We start from the raw sequence: 18,858 nt of genomic DNA, 5'->3' as shown, positions 1-18,858 counted from the left end.
GCCCCCTTCTGCCTCCATTGCACCAATCTGCAGGAGCCCCTTTCTCACCCCCCTCAGGGGATTACCTGAGGTCCTGGTGCAGGGTTGGAGCAGGGTCTCAGCCCTTTTGCGCTCACTGTGGTGGCAAGAAGTGGATTGCCCCAGCCCACTCTGCTCTCTGGAGCCCTGCATTGCTTAGGGGAGCAGAGTAGGCTGGGCCCAGCATTCCCTGTATGACATGGGCTTGAGCATGGGCATGGCATTAGAGCAGAGCAGGCCATTGTACTGCCCCACTTACCACAGCTCCCTCTGCTACAGTCTGTGTGTGTGTGTGGAGGTGGGAAAGCCCTGCTGCAGCCCCACAACACTACCTCCCATGTAACCCCCCAGGCTGCCCTGGTCCCTTTGGGCAGTGGGGGACCACCCTATCCACAGGCCGCTTGATGCCTATCGCTGCAATCAGGCTCAGTCTCCCCAGCTCCCCAAACAAGGGCTCTTATTTCCCTTCTTCCTCTGTCCACATTCCCTCAAGCTGAGCTTCTCCAGCCTCTACTCCCAAGGCTCCGGGGCCCCCAGACGCTTATCCTCCCTTTCCGAGTCCTCTGCTCCCGCCACTCCCCCGTAACGTCACTACTCCACTTCCTCCCTCTCTCCAGAGTCAACCTCCTCCCCGATCTGCAGGCTCAGCCTGGCTCAAGATGGCGGACCCCGTCGCCCAGGGTTGGACGAGGGACACTCTGGCCTCTCTTGGGCACGCTCTATGGCCCTACCGGTAGAGAGGCCGTCACGTGACAAAGCCGGCGTGAAGCCGGCCGGGAAGGCAGTTCCGGCGCAGGCGCAGTGCGGGCAGCAGCCGGTGCGGCGGGGAGGGGAGCGTTGGGGGCTTGGGGCAGTAGCCGCAGGCGCGTCATGTCCCGCAGGCAGGCGGCCAAGGCGCGGCCGGGCGGCGGGGGCAAGAAGGCGGAGACGGAGCGGAAGCGGGACGAGCGGGCGGCCCGCCGGGCGCTGGCTAAGGAGCGCAGGAACCGGGGGCCCCCGGAGGGCGGCGGCGCGGCCCAGGAGTTCGTCAGCTTCGCCAACCAGCTGCGGGCGCTGGGCCTCAAGCTGCGCGAGGTGCCGGGGGACGGGTGAGCGCCGAGGCCAGGCCAGGCCCCGCCCCCGTCCCGTCCAGTCCCGTCTGTGCCGGGCACCCGCCTCCCCCTCCCCTCTGTGCCAGCCACTACCCCGCTGCTCTCCCTCCCCGGCGCTCCTCTCCCCGTCCGTGCCGGGCACCTTGCACCCATCCCCCACCCCTGCTGGGCACCCAGGGTCCCTCCCCTGCCGGGCGCCCTGCCCCCCCCCCCATTGTGCGCCTCTCCGCCGCTGGGCTGGGTGCCCTGGCCCCCTCCGCACCCATATCCCTCTCCCTCCCGCGCTGGGCACCCAGCTCCCCCTCGTGGCTGGCACCACCTCCTCCTTCCCCTCCGTGCTGTGCTGTGCTCCCTGTGCGCTCCGTTTTACCTGCTCTGTTCCAGCGCCTTTGCTGGGCAGCTGCCCTTTGCTTCCTGCCGTCCTCAGCCCCTTTGTACAGTGTTCGCCCAGGTACCAGCTCCCAAATCACACCCCTAGCCCAGCTGTCCAGCTCACCCCTTTTTTAGGCTTCCAGCCCCTCTGCATCACACGTTAGGTTCTGGCTTACCAAATCACAGCTTCCTTTCTGCTGTGTTCTTCCCCGCAGGAACATATACTGACCTTGTGCTTCATGTATTTTCCACAAACAGCTCTAAAAAATCACATGGACTTGCTTTCATTCTGTAGCTTTTTAGGAAGCGTTAATGTAGTATGGATTTAGGTTGGATTGTGCAGCCACTGAGGGTACTTGTAGGCTGACATGTAGAACTAATGGGTCATGTTCTGTGGACTTGACTATCCTGGGACAAGAAACTATTGCAGCTATGAAACGGGCAAGAATCCTGCCAACTTGGTTTTACAGTGGTTTTTAGAAAACTTTTGAGCTGCAGCAGAAGCAAGGAATCGAGTTGATTCAAAGGGGAGAGATGCCCCAAATTCAAACTGAGACGGGGTACAAATATGCAGGCACTGCAAAATCAGAGGTAGTGGGGCTGAGGCTGGGAGACCATCCCTCTGATATCCATAGGAATACTTTGTCTGGTGCAGCCTTCACATTTATCAGGTTTTTAGTGGCTAGAGGGAGGAAAAAGGAGGATGGAGGGTCCAGACATGGTCCAAGACATCAGTGTTGGGAATTCCAGCCTGCTTTTCTGTTCCAGCAGCTGGAGATTAGCTTCTCACTGGTGGATCTGATTCATATTTTATATTAACTTGTGACCATTAGTCATTAACTTTTTAGTTTTTGGGACGTTCCTGTCAGTTTTGTTGCGAGCTCAATCCTTGAGGGTGCCACTTAGGGATCTGTGGCAGATAGATTTAAAGACATAAATAATCTGTCAGGGATGGTGATAAGCCCTGCTGTGAGTGCAGGGGACTGGACTAGATGACCTCTCAAGGTCCCTTCCAGTTCTATGAGCTAGGTATAGGTATCTCTCTCTAATCTACATGTATTTTGAATGTACTCCAGAATGAAATACTCTGCTTTTTATAATTTATGCATATATGCTAAAGACCAATGTGTACTTGATTGAGGAGTGCAGGTTGAATGATCCAGTCCCTTAAAAATATTACTTTAGAGACCATTTCAACTCTTGGTTAAAATGTACCTATTGTTATCCCTCAGTACCTTAGTTACTCCCTTACTACGATTCAGTGTGTGTAGAAGAGTCACTAAAAGGGTATTTGATAATACTAACCATTCAATAAGTTGCCCTTTGTAACATCCCATCCTTTGTCTTGGCTGGGTTTTTGAAGAGATGTAAAGGAATTAGGTACCCCAAATCCCCTGATTTCAAGGACAGTTGTTGGCTACCAGAGACTAGCTGATGATTTTGAGTCTTGTTCTTAAGAGTAAAGGTGTCTGTTTCGCTAAAAGCAGTACACTCTTGCTATTAGTAGGACTATTTGTTATAGTTTCAGCAGAGATTGAGCTCATTTCACTATAGGACCAATGTTCAGGGAGGCTTGCTTTTCTGCTGTCATGACTGCATGGTTTCAATCTGTAAATCAGACTTCAGCATTAATCTGGTACGTTTCACTAATGTTAAATACATGTTAAATAGGTTTATTAGAGGTCTTTTCTTTCTACAGCAACTGTTTATTCCGGGCCCTGGGTGACCAGCTTGAGGGGCACTCCAGAAACCACCTCAAACACCGGCAGGAAACAGTGGATTACATGATAAAACAGAGGGAGGATTTTGAGCCTTTTGTGGAGGATGATGTTCCCTTTGAGAGACATGGTATGGAAGCTGGCGGAAGGAGTTATTGTGTTAATCCCCTAGCCAAAGCCTTTGTCTGCCTGAGTAAGGAATTGCTCTATCCAGCTGCTATGAAGAGTCGCAGTGAGTTAAGTGGCCAACTCCCACTGACTTTCAGTGAATGATGGGATTCCTTTGAAAATCTGATCCTAAATTGCTTGGTTTTAGTATGGGTTCAGATTAAGTGGAAGACTTGACATAAAACATGCTAACTCCAGAGAGCAGAAACGGAGTCTTATCTAGACATTGATATAAGAGCCTCCAGAAGCACCCAAGTAATACACAGGTGATATATGGAGCTGTTTTAGTGACTCAATACATGGCATTCTTCTTCGTGAGTGTTTACATGGCAGTAGGGGAGACTATTGTGCTAGAAGCATATTATGTAGTAATTAACGACCCTCTTAATCTTCATGGTCAAATTCCAATGTTAATAACTACATTTGCCTGTCAGGCTTGTTGCTGAGGTGTGGTTCTCTTTAGTCACTCATATTTCTGTAGGTGTCAAACCCAAATCTCTAATCTCTTCATCCACTCTGAAACTTCTTTTTTAGTTGCAAATTTGGCGAAGCCCGGTACCTTTGCTGGCAATGATGCTATTGTTGCATTTGCAAGGAACAATCAAATGAATGTGGTTATTCATCAGCTCAATGCCCCTCTCTGGCAGGTAAGAATCAAGAGCTGCATTTTCCTACCATGGCCTGGCTTCCTGCTCACACAAACAGATGAGTTTAAATTTGCTGATGTCTGATGTTTTGCGTTTGTTTTGTTTTGTTAACTGTTACTCTGGATTGGATTTTGCTATGATGGTGAGTGGCTCTTTACTTCTGCCCCACAAAGTTTCTCCCAAAAGTTGAGGAAGGGGATAAGATACTGTAATTTAGGCTTAAAAACAGCTACTGAATATGTGCAATTTAAGGATGTTTAGCCAGATTCTCTGATGTAAACTCTCAACTGAGGCTAGACTTTCCTAATGTGAGGGTCAGGCCTAAGTACTGGAGGAATGTTTTGATACTGAGTTTCAGTTGCGATCAGTTCTTGTTGCTGATGTGCTTTAGGAGTTAGAAAAAATATCATTGGGGTGAAGCAGTCAACCTCATGTGGAAGTCTGTGTTGTGATGGGACCCATGCCTTTTATGTGTGAAGCTCTATCAGTCAGTGTTCTGAGGAAGTGCAGACTGAGCTAGTCATTTGGTGGGTGATACAGACTGGATAAAACCATAAACTTCTTGCCGTAACTTTGCAGGCCAAATTTGCTATGGAACACAATTTCTGGGATGTGCAGATGTCTGGTTGATCCCCTTTGTCAGTTCTTGATGTGTTTCTTAAGGTTTATGTCCTATTTAACTCCACTATTGGACTGCTTTCAAAGCTACAGCTGCTTTAAATTGCTGTTTTACTGCAATTAAATTTTCAGTCTGTACCATGTTTGCTAGCAGCATTTTGAACGATATTCTGGTAAATGTCTCCAGCATAAGAATGTGGACTAGCAGGGACTGTGGTGTTTGAGAGAGCTCTTTCTTAGTCTGCCTCAGTCTTCGGTAATACAACAGCACATTCAGCAAATGTGTTTACCCTTTTCACCTGCAGTCTGAGATGACAGAAGAATGAGTTGGGATTCTTGTATCGAGTGAACCCATATTGAACCTTTCTCCTCTGTATTCATTGCAGCAGCATCTGAGCATGCATCTTCTGTTCTGGAGCATTTGTCTGTGTTTCTCAGTGCTTGAGTGAGGGGACTGTAAAGGAGCAGCTCTCTGTTACAAATAGCACAACAAAATGCACATGTTTAATCCACTGCAAGGTCAGAGCAGTTTATGAATTGGAAGTTTCTAAGTGGCATCTTAAGTGTGGCGTACTGTGAAGTAAATCATTCGATGAATTTCAGAACCAGAAAAGTGCATGTAGAATTTAGATGATCCTCTTAAGTTAGGTAACTAACCCACGCGTTTTAAAGAAAAACGGTCTTCTATTGTGCTAAATTAGCAAATTATGAATCCAGCAAAAAGAATGCTCAGTTACAGGAGAAGCTCAGAATACAAACTGACCAGTTAAACACATACACCATTTGCAGCTGTAAATAAATCATCAGGTAACTGAGAGATTTAAAAAATACAGCACAATACTGTGTTAAATTTAAACTACTGAAAACAAGTGAGTGGGGAAACAGCATTATTCTTCAGAATCATACATTCTCAAAGTATAGTAAGTCTGTGGTCAGTTGTGGCCTTTTGAAAGGTCTATGTTTTGTTCAGCGTTACAAACATTTTAGAATTCTGAACAGTGGCTAGTCCTCACGTGTTCCGACTGTGAAGTTTCACAATACTTATTGTCAGTTAGCATGTTGACCAACTTAAAAATAATGGAATGTGAACAGAGAACTAAATGACAAGATCTTGAACTGGTGACTTGAAGGTGAACAGGTGTTAAAAGAAATAAGTGCAGGACACCTGTTTGAGATCTCAGATCCTTAACAGGACAGACATTTCAGTTATGGATCCAGTTTTAATGATGATCATAAAAATGCTCTTAGTTGCTTTCAGAAATCTGGAGAGAGGAGGAAATAGCAAAGCGTTATACTAGGCAAGAAGTGCATTTGGGAACTGAGCATTTGGTTTGGCAAGTAAGCAGAGGGAGGAGCTGATATACAAATATTTAGTTAGGAAAATGGATCTGATTCTCTGCATTCCCTTTCAGGGCTAGGATCTTAAGCATCATTTTGTATAAAAGCTTAACTTTAAAATATCAAGGTGCATACCTATACTTTGAGTTGGAGTTAGTTCTAGCAGCTGTTGCATCAGTAGAAACTGCTAATTCCTAGGATAGGTGTCTTTCTACAGCTATTGCTAACTTTGGCTGGCACAGATGAAAACTTCTTAATTTTCTTTAAAGTTTTTCATGGAAAATAAAATACATTTTCAGGCCTGTTCTTGTATTAAAGAGCAAATTGGCCAGCACCACATTTCTAACGTCACAAGAATCAAGCAGCTGATTTGGCTTCCTAGTACTACAGTTTGCATATTATGGATATTATTTTTGGTACATTGGGACTACTGGCTAAAACCTCCTTATTTACAGGTCTTAGCTAATTTTATAGTTTCCTAGGGCAATGTTTGGTACTGATTGTAAGCACTGCTTGAAAAAAATCATATGCTCTTCAAAACGTAAAGTTGATGCAATTACAAGGCATCCTCAGGAGTCTCTCCATCTTCTTCAGATCCGAGGCACAGATAAAAGCAATGTGAGGGAACTGCACATCGCCTATCGGTATGGAGAGCATTATGATAGTGTGCGGCGAATAAATGACAACTCCGAAGCTCCTGCACATCTTCAAACAGAGGTCAGTGATAACAGAATGACTTCCTCCTGTCAGGTGTGGCTTCAAACCAGAGTCTGGGTCACCAGCTTCTGCCTACTCAATTTGATTGAATGTCAAAAGTGCTAATTATCTTTGTGTGTGTGTGTGTGTGTGTGCGCGCGCGCGTGCGGCACACACACGTGCAGTTGCAATGTGGTCCCACTCATTGACTCTGGGGTTGAGCATTGGGACATAAAAATGTCCCTTGGAAAGGCTGTATAGTTGGTGAATAAGCTCCCAGAGGAAGTTTCTACATTTACAGGACTGGGATCCAGGAACTATGGAATTCTAGTCCTGCTTCTAATCAGTGCTGGGACCACAAATGTCCTTGAACCATGAAAATACATGATGTGCATGTACCTCTAAATGTAAAACCTGAAGGGGGTCAATGAAAGTGAAAGTCTCACCCTACAGCTGTTCAGTCCCTCATTAACCATGGAGGGGTGGAATGAGCTGTCCTGGAATCACTTTTCATGCAGCTGTATACCATGAGGTGAATTATTTTACTTAAAAAAAAAAAAATCAAGTCTGCTTGCTACACATGAACATAAATCGTCAGAAGCATTTCACCATATAATGCAAGACTCAGGCAGCAGTGGAAATGACAATGGAAAATTATCCAGTTTGAGCTTTTTTTAAATAAAGGACCTCCCTGGCAAACACATGTAATTATCGAGCCGAGTTTCATGTTAGCATAAGTTTCCTCCTTTCCTTTGTCATGTCGTGAAATGACAATATTTTCATATGTTATGGGACTGTGAGCTGAGTCCTGCTGCTACTTTTCATTATTTCCTTCTCACTACAGATGATGTGTAAAAATGAATGTAATAAGAGGGAGAAAATCAAGCCACAGAAAGATGAATCTGAAAAGGAGTTAGAGAATGAAGTGGAAGATGCTGTACAAAAAGTCTGCAATGCAACTGGGTGTTCGGTCAGTATTTAATCTTCATTTCTGAGCGATGCATGTAATGGAGAGCACCTCTTATTACATGGAAGTTGATCAGTTCATGGGCTAATGTTGCTGAGCAGTTTTGGCATAAGAGCTGCAACTCACTGGACAGGACTTGGAAAAGGTATGCTTCAGAATACAGGTACACTAGCTACAGATGAAGTATATTTCAGGAATAACTAGTGATTTTTGGGTGTCTGGCTGAGGCTCCTTGAAATGGTAGATTTTCAGAACATGTTGAGTGCCCTTTCTCTGAAATTCAGGCCTCATAAGGTATCTGAGTGAGCATTCAAAATCCCTAATCATGTTTACCATCACTGCTGAACAGCTGTAATGAGCAGCTGCACTGTCCCTGTGGATTTCTGTATTGTATTAGTTCCTAAGAGCTGACCAAGAATTGGGCCCCTGAGTGCTGCAGAATATACAAAGGGCCAGAGACTTTCTAGTACTCTGAAGTGCTTAGATTATGCAGCCTATACATTGGCACATCAGCACTTGTGCATGACTGTACAGTCAACTGAGTTTCAAGATTCTGTTGAATTTAAAGTCAATTTTTTTATTAAAAGCTCACGCTTGACACTTTATTCTGTCCTACTGAAAACTGGATGTACAAGTTTGTAAGAATTCCCGAAAGTTGGTTTTGGCTAGCATGTGCTGATGATTGAACAGGTCTTGAGTGGTTTGTGTGTTGTTATATCTATTTGTGCACAGGACCTTGATTTAATCATTCAGATTCTGAAAGTAAAGAACTATGATGTTGACGCTGCGATATTTGCCATTCTCCAAGTGAACGAAGTGCAAAGAATCTGTAAGTGATTGGAGGATTTCTTGAAGACTTTTGTGTTTCTGAAAAGTACTGGCTGGAGAGCAAGTGGAGACAAAGGTGCTCTCCTTGTCCATACAATAAGGATTACACTGCTTACTGTCAGTGCTAGCTTCTCAGCTGTTCCATCAGAGTGCCTCTGCCCTGGCTCAGAAAGATCACCTCTGAGGTGATGAGTGTAAATTTCTACTCCAAGTCAATGCTGGTCACTTGGCTGAGATTTCCAGTGTGGTGCCATCTGTGAAGCTGGTTTCACTGACTGCCAGGACTTGGAGTGAGCCCAGCAACTAATGTCATCTAGGACACTGAGCACCTAACCCCCGCCCACCTAGGCTGGATTTGTGCTGGTGTCATAACAGTTACAAGGCTCCACTTCAGGTTACCAGTGCCAGTCAGTCCCTCGAGTAAATGAATTTTCAGTGTTTGCTAATTGATCCAGTTGATTCTAATCTGTTTCAAACTTGCTGTTACACTCAGGCCCCTGCCCTTCACCTATGACTTTTTGATCCTGAGGATGTCTTCCCCACAAGGTCAATAAAAGCAAATGAAGGTAGAACACATGCTACTGAAGAGCAACAAGGGTTGAAGGCATTATTGTACATATGGTCCTTTTTTGTACTTTTGGATTTGGTGTGAAATTTGAGGGTTAAAAAAAGCCTGCACAGGTTCCATAAATTGGTTAGTCTGAGCTGCCCCATAATTAGCTAAATATTTTAAGCAGCATGTGTCCTATCCCTCCACACCCATTAAAACCTTGCAAAAAGCCCCTTGGGAACCCAGTACCATTTGATAACCAAAAGATGGGTTGTATCAGTGGCTGAATGAAATCCCTTCCTTTGACAGATTCTGAAGAAGAATGTGAGACTCAGGTCAAAAGTCAAAAGTCGCATAGCTCAGCCTTGTGGGAGGAGGATGGAAGTGGCACCAGAATCTTTGGAAATCAGGGATTACATCAGGATGGAACTGAAAACAGCAAGACACAGGCTAGCCCAGGCGAAGAGAATCAAACCAAGAAAGAGCATTTCCCAAAGGTATCCAATGGGAGGGTTGTGGGAGCAGGTCATTTGCAGATTCAATGGAACTCTGACATTCTGGTGAACTCCTTGATTAAGGGTTAATCAAAGAAACATTTTGCCAATGTATACACGCTTGCTGTTTTGCTGCACAGAATGCACCTCTCTGAATTTGCTAGCTGTATTCTTCTGGCAATGGGGAAAAAAATGTTTTATTAGCATGTGGCCTTTTCTTTCCCAAACGAAGAGATGCTAAATTCCTGGGGAGAATGACTGCATATGTACGTGTGGGTTTTTATTTTGCAGCTTTGTGCTTTAATATTTCCTATTTGCCTCCCTAAGCTACAGAACACAGCGTATTCCTGCCCGTTCAGTAGGGCCTGTGGTATTTTGAAGGCGTAGTTATTGTTGAACTCTTCCTTTTAAGGTCTCCAATAAACAAAGAAAGGAGCAGCAGCGGCTAGAGAAGAAGAAGCGTCAAGAGGAAAGACATCGGCAGAAAGTCCTAGCCAACAGGAGTAACAATGCAGATAACAACAGGAGTGAGACAGACTCAGATATGCAAGTTACCCTAGTGAAGACCCTTGCAGCTCTGAACATATAATACTGTCAGTTATGGGTTCTTTGATGGGATGCGTAGATGCCAAATAAGACTGTTCAGGAAGGACACTGAGCTTTCAGACAAAGCCATCTTCACAGTAGATTCCCCAGCACCCTTGAAGTTTTAAACAATGTTTTATAGGGTTTTCTTAGCACATGCTAAGTTATCTTTGGTTCTCCAGCTGCGGAAAAACGACTCTTCATTAACACTAAAGAACATCAGCCAAACTTGAGGGATGGGCAGTCAAGGTTAAGTGAAGTGAAAATGTACAGACTTATTTTTACTATTCCGGAGAGTCTGTTGAACCTTGATCCATTACCCACACATCTTATTTTGCTTGGAGATCCTTGCAATATTACTTAATTTAACTGATGACGTTTTACTGTGCTCTAGCACTGAAGAGCTTTTACCAGGAGCATTTTATCTGCTCTCAACTCAGGAACTCTTTCTCTATTTAAATTAAAAATAGATTAGGACAAAATTCTCAAACCCTTCCAAAGCGAATCAGCCAAATGCTACACCAGTCATTTAAGATATTTCCCTCCCCACTGGTAACTTGATAGCACATTATAGCCCAGAAAGAGCTGCTGTTGCTTTTGTTGCACTAAACCATGAGCTTAAATGCTGCTGTTAGAGGAGATGGAGCGGTTGGGTCTATGTTTGCTTCTTGCACAGAGTGGATACATTTTTGTTCAGGAGTCTGTTGGTGATCTGGTCTGCTGTCAGCTGAGTTCCTCTTCTGACAGTAGTACTCTAAGAATAAGACTGGGTGACCCCAGTATATTCCGGAGGCTGTAGAGTGGATTCACCCAGTCTGATGAGGTTAAAATATATTCAGTCTTAACATAAGCAGGTGTAAGGTTTCTGTTGTGTTTTTAGTAAAGATGCGGTGGTGTTCGGTCCATCCTCCACCTCAGTTCTTCTGAGCGTTCAGGGCTACAGTCCACAAAAGGAACTTGATCGTCTTTAGTCTCCAAATTAAATACCTGTAGCAAATGGATTAAAAAAATCCTGGGAACAAGCTTCCAAGAAGCAATGGGACTGTTTAATTCCTCAGAAAAGTTCTTTTCAGCTTACATTCTTCTCAGAGAAGGTCACCAGGTACCACAGAATAATTGATAACGAGAACCTGAACTCAGTACTGCTTTCCACAAAGATTAGGAGTTTGATCTAAAATAAGGGCAAACTCTGTAGTCCTTAGATTTGATACTGTGGGGCATTGGACATGGCTCAAGTATTTGGGCCTGCTTCAGGAGCTAAGCTTTAAAGAAAGAGTGATTGTGAGGATTTTGCCTTACTCAGAATATAGTCTTAGTATGAAGTTTGAGTGAAATGTACGTTGAAAAATCATCCTAGATGTCTCAAAACACCAGGCCTAGAACAAGTATAGATGTGAAACATACAAAGGTCCTTTGGCTCAGCTGCCAAAATCTTAGTGGTTCTTGTTCATCTCTTACCGTATGCTAGTAGAAGTTGAAGCACAAGAAGAAATGGTGCTCTGTTTTATATGCCAGTAATATTAAAAGGTATGGGAGAAAAGTAAAACTGAATTGGCCTTGGAGTGTTAAAAATACCTCCTGGTTCCTTTCTTGGGTTAGCGGTAGTGAATCCAGTGAAAAATTGCTTTTGCTAAGAGACATGATGCTGCATCTAACAGGTCAAGAAGTAAATTACTGGCGCATCAAGCAAAGTTGCATCTACAGGTTACTCAGAAGGGGGTTGCCTCCTTGCTGTGTCCCACTATGTTTTGATGTAGGGAAGGGAGACTGCTTCCATAAGTGACTAGACAAACACCTGAACTGAAATGGCAATGCTCATTTGCAAGCTGTATGACTAACATTTGAATTCTTGATAGTCTTTATGAATCACATGGCTTTTTCTTGAGCTACGGCTGATTGAAAGATTGTTTGTTTATTCCGTTCTAGATGAGGGATGGGAAGGAAGTTTTTCTGGAAGAAAAATGTGGCTACTAAATGACAGTTGCCTTTACCATAAGCAGCAAAACTGACCCTGCAAAGCCCTACATTGTTCTTGGAAAGATTAATTGGGCTGTCTTTTTCATGCAGTGCTATCAGATCTTCAGTTGGGAGGGGAAGAGTGATCATACATTCAAACGTATGGTGTTGAAACTTAATATGCAATGAAAATGCTTTCATCTGTAAGTGTAAATGAGTGGTCAACAAGCTCTTACTGCAGTGGTCTGATTGTCTTGCTAGAGCATTCATCTTCAGTCCAATCAGCTGGGGCCAAGAAATCTAACACTGTGACAGCTGAGAGTCCCAAACTCTCCTGACTTCTGGAGTACAGACGCACTGGTCTGTCTGATGGAATTTCTCTTGTCTTCAAGATCTAGAACGTGTCTAGCAGAGGACTTCCGTGTATTGTATTCTTCGGGGAACTTGCTTTCTTACCTGTGGGCTAAAGGAGATTTGGCAGCTGTCCTCTAGGGGGCAAGCTGTCACTAGCCTTCACAGGAAGAAGATCAGCAGGAAAATGAGTCAGATTAATTCCCTTACATCTTTTATTGTCAAGCTTTTTGGTATGGAGCCAACTGTGCTTCATAGCATCTGGTATTATTTTTTGCACTGAGGTGATGAACTCAGCAGTTTTTTTCCCTTTGCAGTCATACCTTCGTGTCAGTTGCTACCTGTGTAGCAAACATCACCTCCATGCCAAGGAGCTTCTGCTGGAATATCCTAAGGTTTTCTCAAGGTGGCTACTTTGCACAAAACTCAGTAGGTTTTATGCTAGATGGGGAACTAAAGCAGTGCAGGATAAGCAGTGACATATAGACACTTCCAACTCTAGTTCTCTCTGGCTGCAGATATGACTTTTCCAATTATAATTATTCAGTGGCTTAGGCGAAATGATTAGGTTTGAGTCCTGCTAAATAGATACTATTATCCTTATCGCTTGGAGGTCTGGGACCGAATCACTATTGTTTACCCCTAAAATCTGAGAGGTGGTCCTTCTAGAAAAGTTCAGAGAATCTTATCAGAAACTTTTACTGCTGCTACCTGTGAGATGCCTATTTGGATGGAAAGTTAGCTCCTCAGGTGGAAACTTGAACAGCTCACTGACTTTGAGGAGGTTAAGCTCAGTTCACGCTACCAACTTATGTCAGTGTAACTGTTGCTACTTACTTTGACTTAACCCCCCCTGCAGAAGGCACTATGTTAGTGGGAGGGCTTCTCCTGTCAACACAGCTACTGTCTCTCGGGGAGATGAAGTACAGATGCCAATAGGCAAGCTCTCCCACAGGTAACATCTTCATTGTGTGCTGTAGCACCGTAGGTGTAGACAGTTACTGCCAGATTGTGCAGGCTGAGCATGCAGTCAGTTTTTCTTTAAGGCTACCAGTCTAATACCTTTTCCTAGTAACTCTAAAGAGAAAATACTTTCAACAGCCATAGCAGGGCAGTGACACTGGAAGTAATCAACACCAGGCTGGAGGTTGTACATGGTAACAAAAGCAAACTTGGGTTTTACTGTAAGTGGCAGGGAGGCTTCCGATATCTTTATTTTGTGCACTAGTTCTAGTTCTTTTCTGATGATACCCTCATCCTCCCTGGACGGTGGTCAGACCATCTGTTGACTTGCTAAAGGTTGTACCTCATTTGCAGTGCCTGAATATTAGAAAAGTCATACGACCTGTAGTGTTTGTATGCATAGTAAAGCTCTAGGTGTCCCAAATTTCCCTTGGTTCTGTTGAAACTGGTAGGAATCTTCTCTTTCCTTCCTAGTACAGAGCACTCAGTGGGGCTCCTGCCCCCGTCAAACCAAATGTCTGTCTCAATTTAATACTAAGTGCAATAGAAGCTGCAAAGATGTGCCATGAACTATGAAAATAGATTTTTGTATATTGCTCAACTACAGATTAAAGGCAAAATTTTTATTACGATCAGCTGTCTCCATGTTATTGAGTAAGAATACCAGCCAACACACCCAAGCAATGACTCTGGAATTTATCTGGTCCCCATTACTGCAGCGTCTCTGTATTCCGTGTATATCTCCTCAACACCCTGTCTGGTAGGACAGTGGGATTAGTGCAACTGTACAGCGGAAGAGCGGAGGTCCAGCGACACTTAAATGATCAGTTCAATATTAGCAGGAGCATTTTGAAGATGATATGTACGGGAAAATGATTTATGCTGTGTAGATGAATCCCAGCTGGTAAATGCATTGTCACCGTAAAACTGCTCAGTTTTCAAAGGAGCCTAGTGGTGTGTACCAACCCTGCTTTGTGCACCACGCTGGTGGGATTTTTTTTTAAAGCATGAGGGTTTTTGAAATTGTTTTTCTCTCATCTGCTGCTGTGCCAAAGTCCACACAAACTGGTGAAGCTGCCTGGATACAAAGTACTGCCAAACACCCAGGAACATGGTAAACCACCTCTTTTTAATCTGCCTTTTCAACTTTAATTTGTTACAATATGCAGCTAAAATCTTTTCCTTAGCCCTTTGGGGTCTCCATTAGACGCTTAGCTGCCGTATGTATGTAATCCCATTCCTTTTGAGAACTTTGCTGAATCTGGGCCATAAACCCGGCTTGTTGGACTTGCTTTCATTTATCCTTTTTTGTTTTGCTGTGCTGGTGCCTAAAATGAAATTGCTGCAGGCTTCTGTCATGTATGTCATACTAGAATCAGTTTAGGATTAATCCGCGCTAGCAACTGAGCCATCAAATTGTTCTTTTGTGACAGTTGCTTGCAATTCCCGTTAAGAAGAAATGTAAATATGATAATAGCAGGAGCCCTGCTCCTTAATTACAATGGAAGGCAAAGGCCGTTGAGTGGCTCTAGAAGAGTCTTGGTTGTTCATTAGAAGGAAAAGCAAATAAGTGGCTAGAAGGGGAAGTTAATATGTTCCATTTGTTGGAGGGGAAGGTGGGTAGGAGGTACGTTAGTAGGGGCATATTTCATGGAGAGGGTCTCTGTGGTAACTAGAGGAAGAGAACTATACTCGCTGAGCTGGTGCAGTTGCAGTTTCACTTTTACTTCCTCAACACACACATTGGCAAAGTTTTGTCTGCTCTGCATGCCCGCGGCTTGGCTCGGTAGCATTTGTTAACCTCTCATGCACAGCGCTCCTCCCTACCTAGACTGTAAGCACCCCAAGTGCAGCTCTGTATTACTTGTTAGCCGTCCTGCGAGCAGGTCTCAGAATGTGCTCCTAGCCTGTGTTCACTGAGAATGTTGCTGCGCTCTTGTAGCGCAGAGGGGCTTGCAAAGGCAGTGTGTCCCTCCAGTGTTAGCCCATGCTTCTGCTGCTTGCTGCCTGTGTCAGTATGCTGTCAAACTACCTATGTTAGAGTGAGGCAGGCCAAAGCGTGGCTAGCCTTGTTCCCAGCCCCAATCAACTGTAAAGAAAATAGCAATCCTGTAACTACAACCCCAGGAAAGAACAGATTGGAATAGATGTTTGGAGATGGGAGGGGGAACCTGCCTGGGAAGGGCCCCAGAGGGATGTTACTCTGCTAGGAAACCTGAGAGGAGTCCTTGGATCTAGTACAAAACAAGAAAAAGTTTGTTTTCAATTGTAACTACTGCTGCCCCACAATACACACCTGCTCAAACCACCCAGGGCAGCCAACTCAAACTCAGCTACAATTTAATAAGACTAGAAGGCAGTGAGTCCAAACCATTTCACCCTGTAAGGCCCTTTCCCTTTGACCTTAGGGCAGTAGTGTCCCATTGGTTCTATTGAGCAGCTTTCTTTCAGCAGTCGGCTCTGTGCCTCAGGGGGTAGAGGAGGGTAGGGGTGCAGTAACCACGTGGCCACAGGTTTTGCAATCTTCTGTTCAGATTTTACAGTGTTCTGGATCTCTGAACAGTTCCCTGCTGCTGTGCTTCGCAATGCAAAGGGATTCCACGCAGCTACACGCAACCTGCTCTCTCCAAATCCCCTGGAAGCATTGCTCCTCTCCTGTAGAGGGCTTCTACGCCAGGCACACTTGGTGCTTCTACTCAGCTATATGCTCCGGGGCTGGCTCCAGCTCTTTCACCCATCTGCAGAGCGTTCACTGCAGTTCAGCACCACCTGCTCAGCACACAGATTGCAGCAGTGGAATTCATGAGGAAAAAAGTTAAGCTGTTCATGTTCATGTTCAGAAGCTGGGTGGGTTGATGATTTTAATCAAGGCTATTTAAGTAATTGATTTTAAATTATGATGTCAATCACACCAATTTATTTAAATCAAGTTACCAGAAAATCTAAGCGTGACTGCTCAGAGTGCACTGAATTTTGGAGTAAGCCCCATTGAACTCACTGGCTCGTCTGTTTTTTGAGAAAACAAATCTAGAATGGGGTTCTCTTGGGAAAGCTGTGTTATGCTGAAGTAAAATCGGAAATACCCTTCTCCTCCAAGGCATCCTTCAGTCTGCGTAGACTATGGATCGCGTCCTTCGTAACTCCATTTAAGATTGTCATTTGCAGCGTTGACTCTGACTGTGGAGGCCCACACGAGAGTGACAGTCCTTGCTACATCTGCTACACTACATATGTAGTGGGTATCTGGCAGGTCCCTGGTATCCTTTCTACGGGCTCGCTTCTCCTCTGCCAGCTGTCTGATCTTCATCTCACCCTTCTGAAGGCCCTTGTGTAGTTCCTGCTTCTAGCTGCTGCAGTTGTCTGCCAGCTCTTCCCAACTATTTAGGTCAATGTCTACCTCCTTGAGGTCCCTCTTACAGAGGTCTTTGTATCGCAATTGGGGGCGTCTGGGAGGTCTTTTACCAGAGGCTAGCTCGCTGTACAGGATGTCTTTTGGGATCCTTCCATCATTCATCCTCTGGACGTGGCCAAGCCAGCGGAGCCGCTGCTGCCTGAGGAGGGTGTGCGTAGTTGGAATTCCAGCTTGCTCGAGGACAGCGTTGTTGGGCACTCTGTCCTTCCATGATATTCCAAGAATGTGCCTGAGGCAGCGCAAGTGGAAGACATTCAGCCTCTTTTCCTGGTGGGCATACAAGGTCCAAGACTTGCTGCCATAGAGGAGGGTGCTGAGGATGCAGGCTCTGTAGACTTGCGTTTTGGTGTGAGTGTACAGCTGCTTGTTGTTCCACACTCTCTTGCTAAGTCTGAACAGAGTTATGGCTGCTTTTCCGATCCTCCTATTTAGCTCAGTCTCCAGCGACAGGGTGTCGGTGATGGACCCGAGGTAAGTAAACTCGTGGACGACCTCCAGTGTGTAGTTGTCAGTGCTGATTGATGGAGGTTCAGCAACGTCCTGACCAAGTACGTTTGTCTTCTCTAGGCTGATAAGCTCGAAGTCCTTGCATGCTTTGGAGAACTGATCCAGCAGTTTTTGAAGCTGGCCTTCTATGTGTGTCACTACAGCAGCATCGTCTGCGAACAGCATGTCTCTAATGAGCACTTCCCGCACCTTAGACTTAGCCTTCAGCCTTGCAAGATTAAACAGTTTCCTGTCAGATCTTGCGTGCAAAAAGATGCCCTCTGTTGAGGACCCAAAGGCTGCTTCAGGGGGAGTGCGAAGAAGAGCCCGACAATGTTGGAGCAAGGACGCATCCTTGTTTGACGCCACTCCTGATGCTGAAGGCATCTGATGATGTGCCATCATATTGGATGGTTGCTCTTGTGTCTTCGTGGCAAGACTGGATCATCTTGAGTAACCGTGGTGAACAGCCTATCTTGTGGAGCAATTTAAACAGTCCATCCCTACTGACCAAGTCGAAAGCCGTGGTCAGGTTGATGAAGGCGACATAGAGAAATACCCTTACAGCACCACCATTATGGCCTGTGGCGAGGATGTTAGAAAATAAGTAGCCCGTATTATATAATACAAGAAATGACACTCCATGGCAACTAGGAACTCTAGTTTCTCTTACTACAGCTTTCTGTATTGTATCCTTGAGTGATAGATTTAAACCTAGTTAACCAATTAAACATGTCATAAGGATTAGCTTAGCTAAACTAAACATTCTCCTTGCCGCCCCCCGCCAACAATATCCAACACACACAGCTTGGGAATTTACTTGCCAAGTTATGCTTATACTAAAAGGCAGAGAGAATCCTGAGGAATGATGAATTGCAAAGTGAATTACTGAAGTTACTAACCAGTACATCCACTTAACCATAACCACATCTTCATTCACATCATTTTCTCCCAAGAGTCAGTTTTCCTTATGTTTTATTCTTGCAACTAGGCCCTGTGTTATCTTCTTGCACTGCTAACACTTGATACATTTTGTTTTCTTGCCCAGGGAATGAATTTCTTCAAAATATTCCCAGATAAGGTCTCTTAGACCCAGAAATCATGACAGTTTTTCTGTGTCAAAAGTGAGGGGGGATATAGGAACCTCTGTGAGCTGAATAATGTCTTCCCTTTGTCTTTCTAGTCCACTCCACTATTCCATTCTATATTGCCTCCATCCTTTCCTATATATTGTGTCTGTCTTAAGACAATGTCTTAACTAATTCCTGTGTTGTGCTTGGCCTAGATCCATCACCATCTGCGCACAGAACAAAAACACTTTCTTTGCCCTTTCTGAGAAGCAGAAACTTAAAGCCCAGAAATTCCAAGAAGTGAGAGCTTGTAGATGCTGCATGTGTAGCTTGTTTGTAACAGAGTTTACATTAATACAGAGTTAGGGGCAGCAGGAAATATGTTACTGGTTGTTACTGGGATTACAGTAGCACACAGGGACCCTACATGAGATCAGCACCTCTTGGTGGTAGGTGCTGAGCATGCACCAAGACCAAGGCTGTACTGAAAGGCTCACAAGCTCCAGTGCATGATCCTTGCAGACCATCAG

At 44.8% G+C, this 18,858-nt stretch overlaps 1 protein-coding gene across 1 annotated transcript; it reads left to right on the top strand.

Annotated features, from left to right (window-relative positions):
- Positions 1–863: 863 nt before the first annotated feature.
- On the top strand, positions 864–13,992 carry OTUD3 (OTU deubiquitinase 3). The gene is made up of 8 exons (XM_074975829.1): positions 864–1,106; positions 3,181–3,329; positions 3,902–4,014; positions 6,565–6,687; positions 7,511–7,636; positions 8,366–8,462; positions 9,321–9,508; positions 9,918–13,992. The coding sequence occupies exons 1-8, from the start codon at positions 889–891 to the stop codon at positions 10,092–10,094; spliced, it is 1,191 nt and encodes a 396-aa protein (XP_074831930.1). The 5' UTR covers positions 864–888; the 3' UTR covers positions 10,095–13,992.
- The last annotated feature ends 4,866 nt before the right edge of the window (positions 13,993–18,858 follow it).

Source organism: Carettochelys insculpta, chromosome 23 (assembly GCF_033958435.1).
Source record: "Carettochelys insculpta isolate YL-2023 chromosome 23, ASM3395843v1, whole genome shotgun sequence".
NCBI classification, from domain to species: Eukaryota; Metazoa; Chordata; order Testudines; family Carettochelyidae; genus Carettochelys; species Carettochelys insculpta.
The sequence above is the reverse complement of the archived record's forward strand: the minus strand, read 5'-3'. Positions and strand labels throughout refer to the sequence as shown.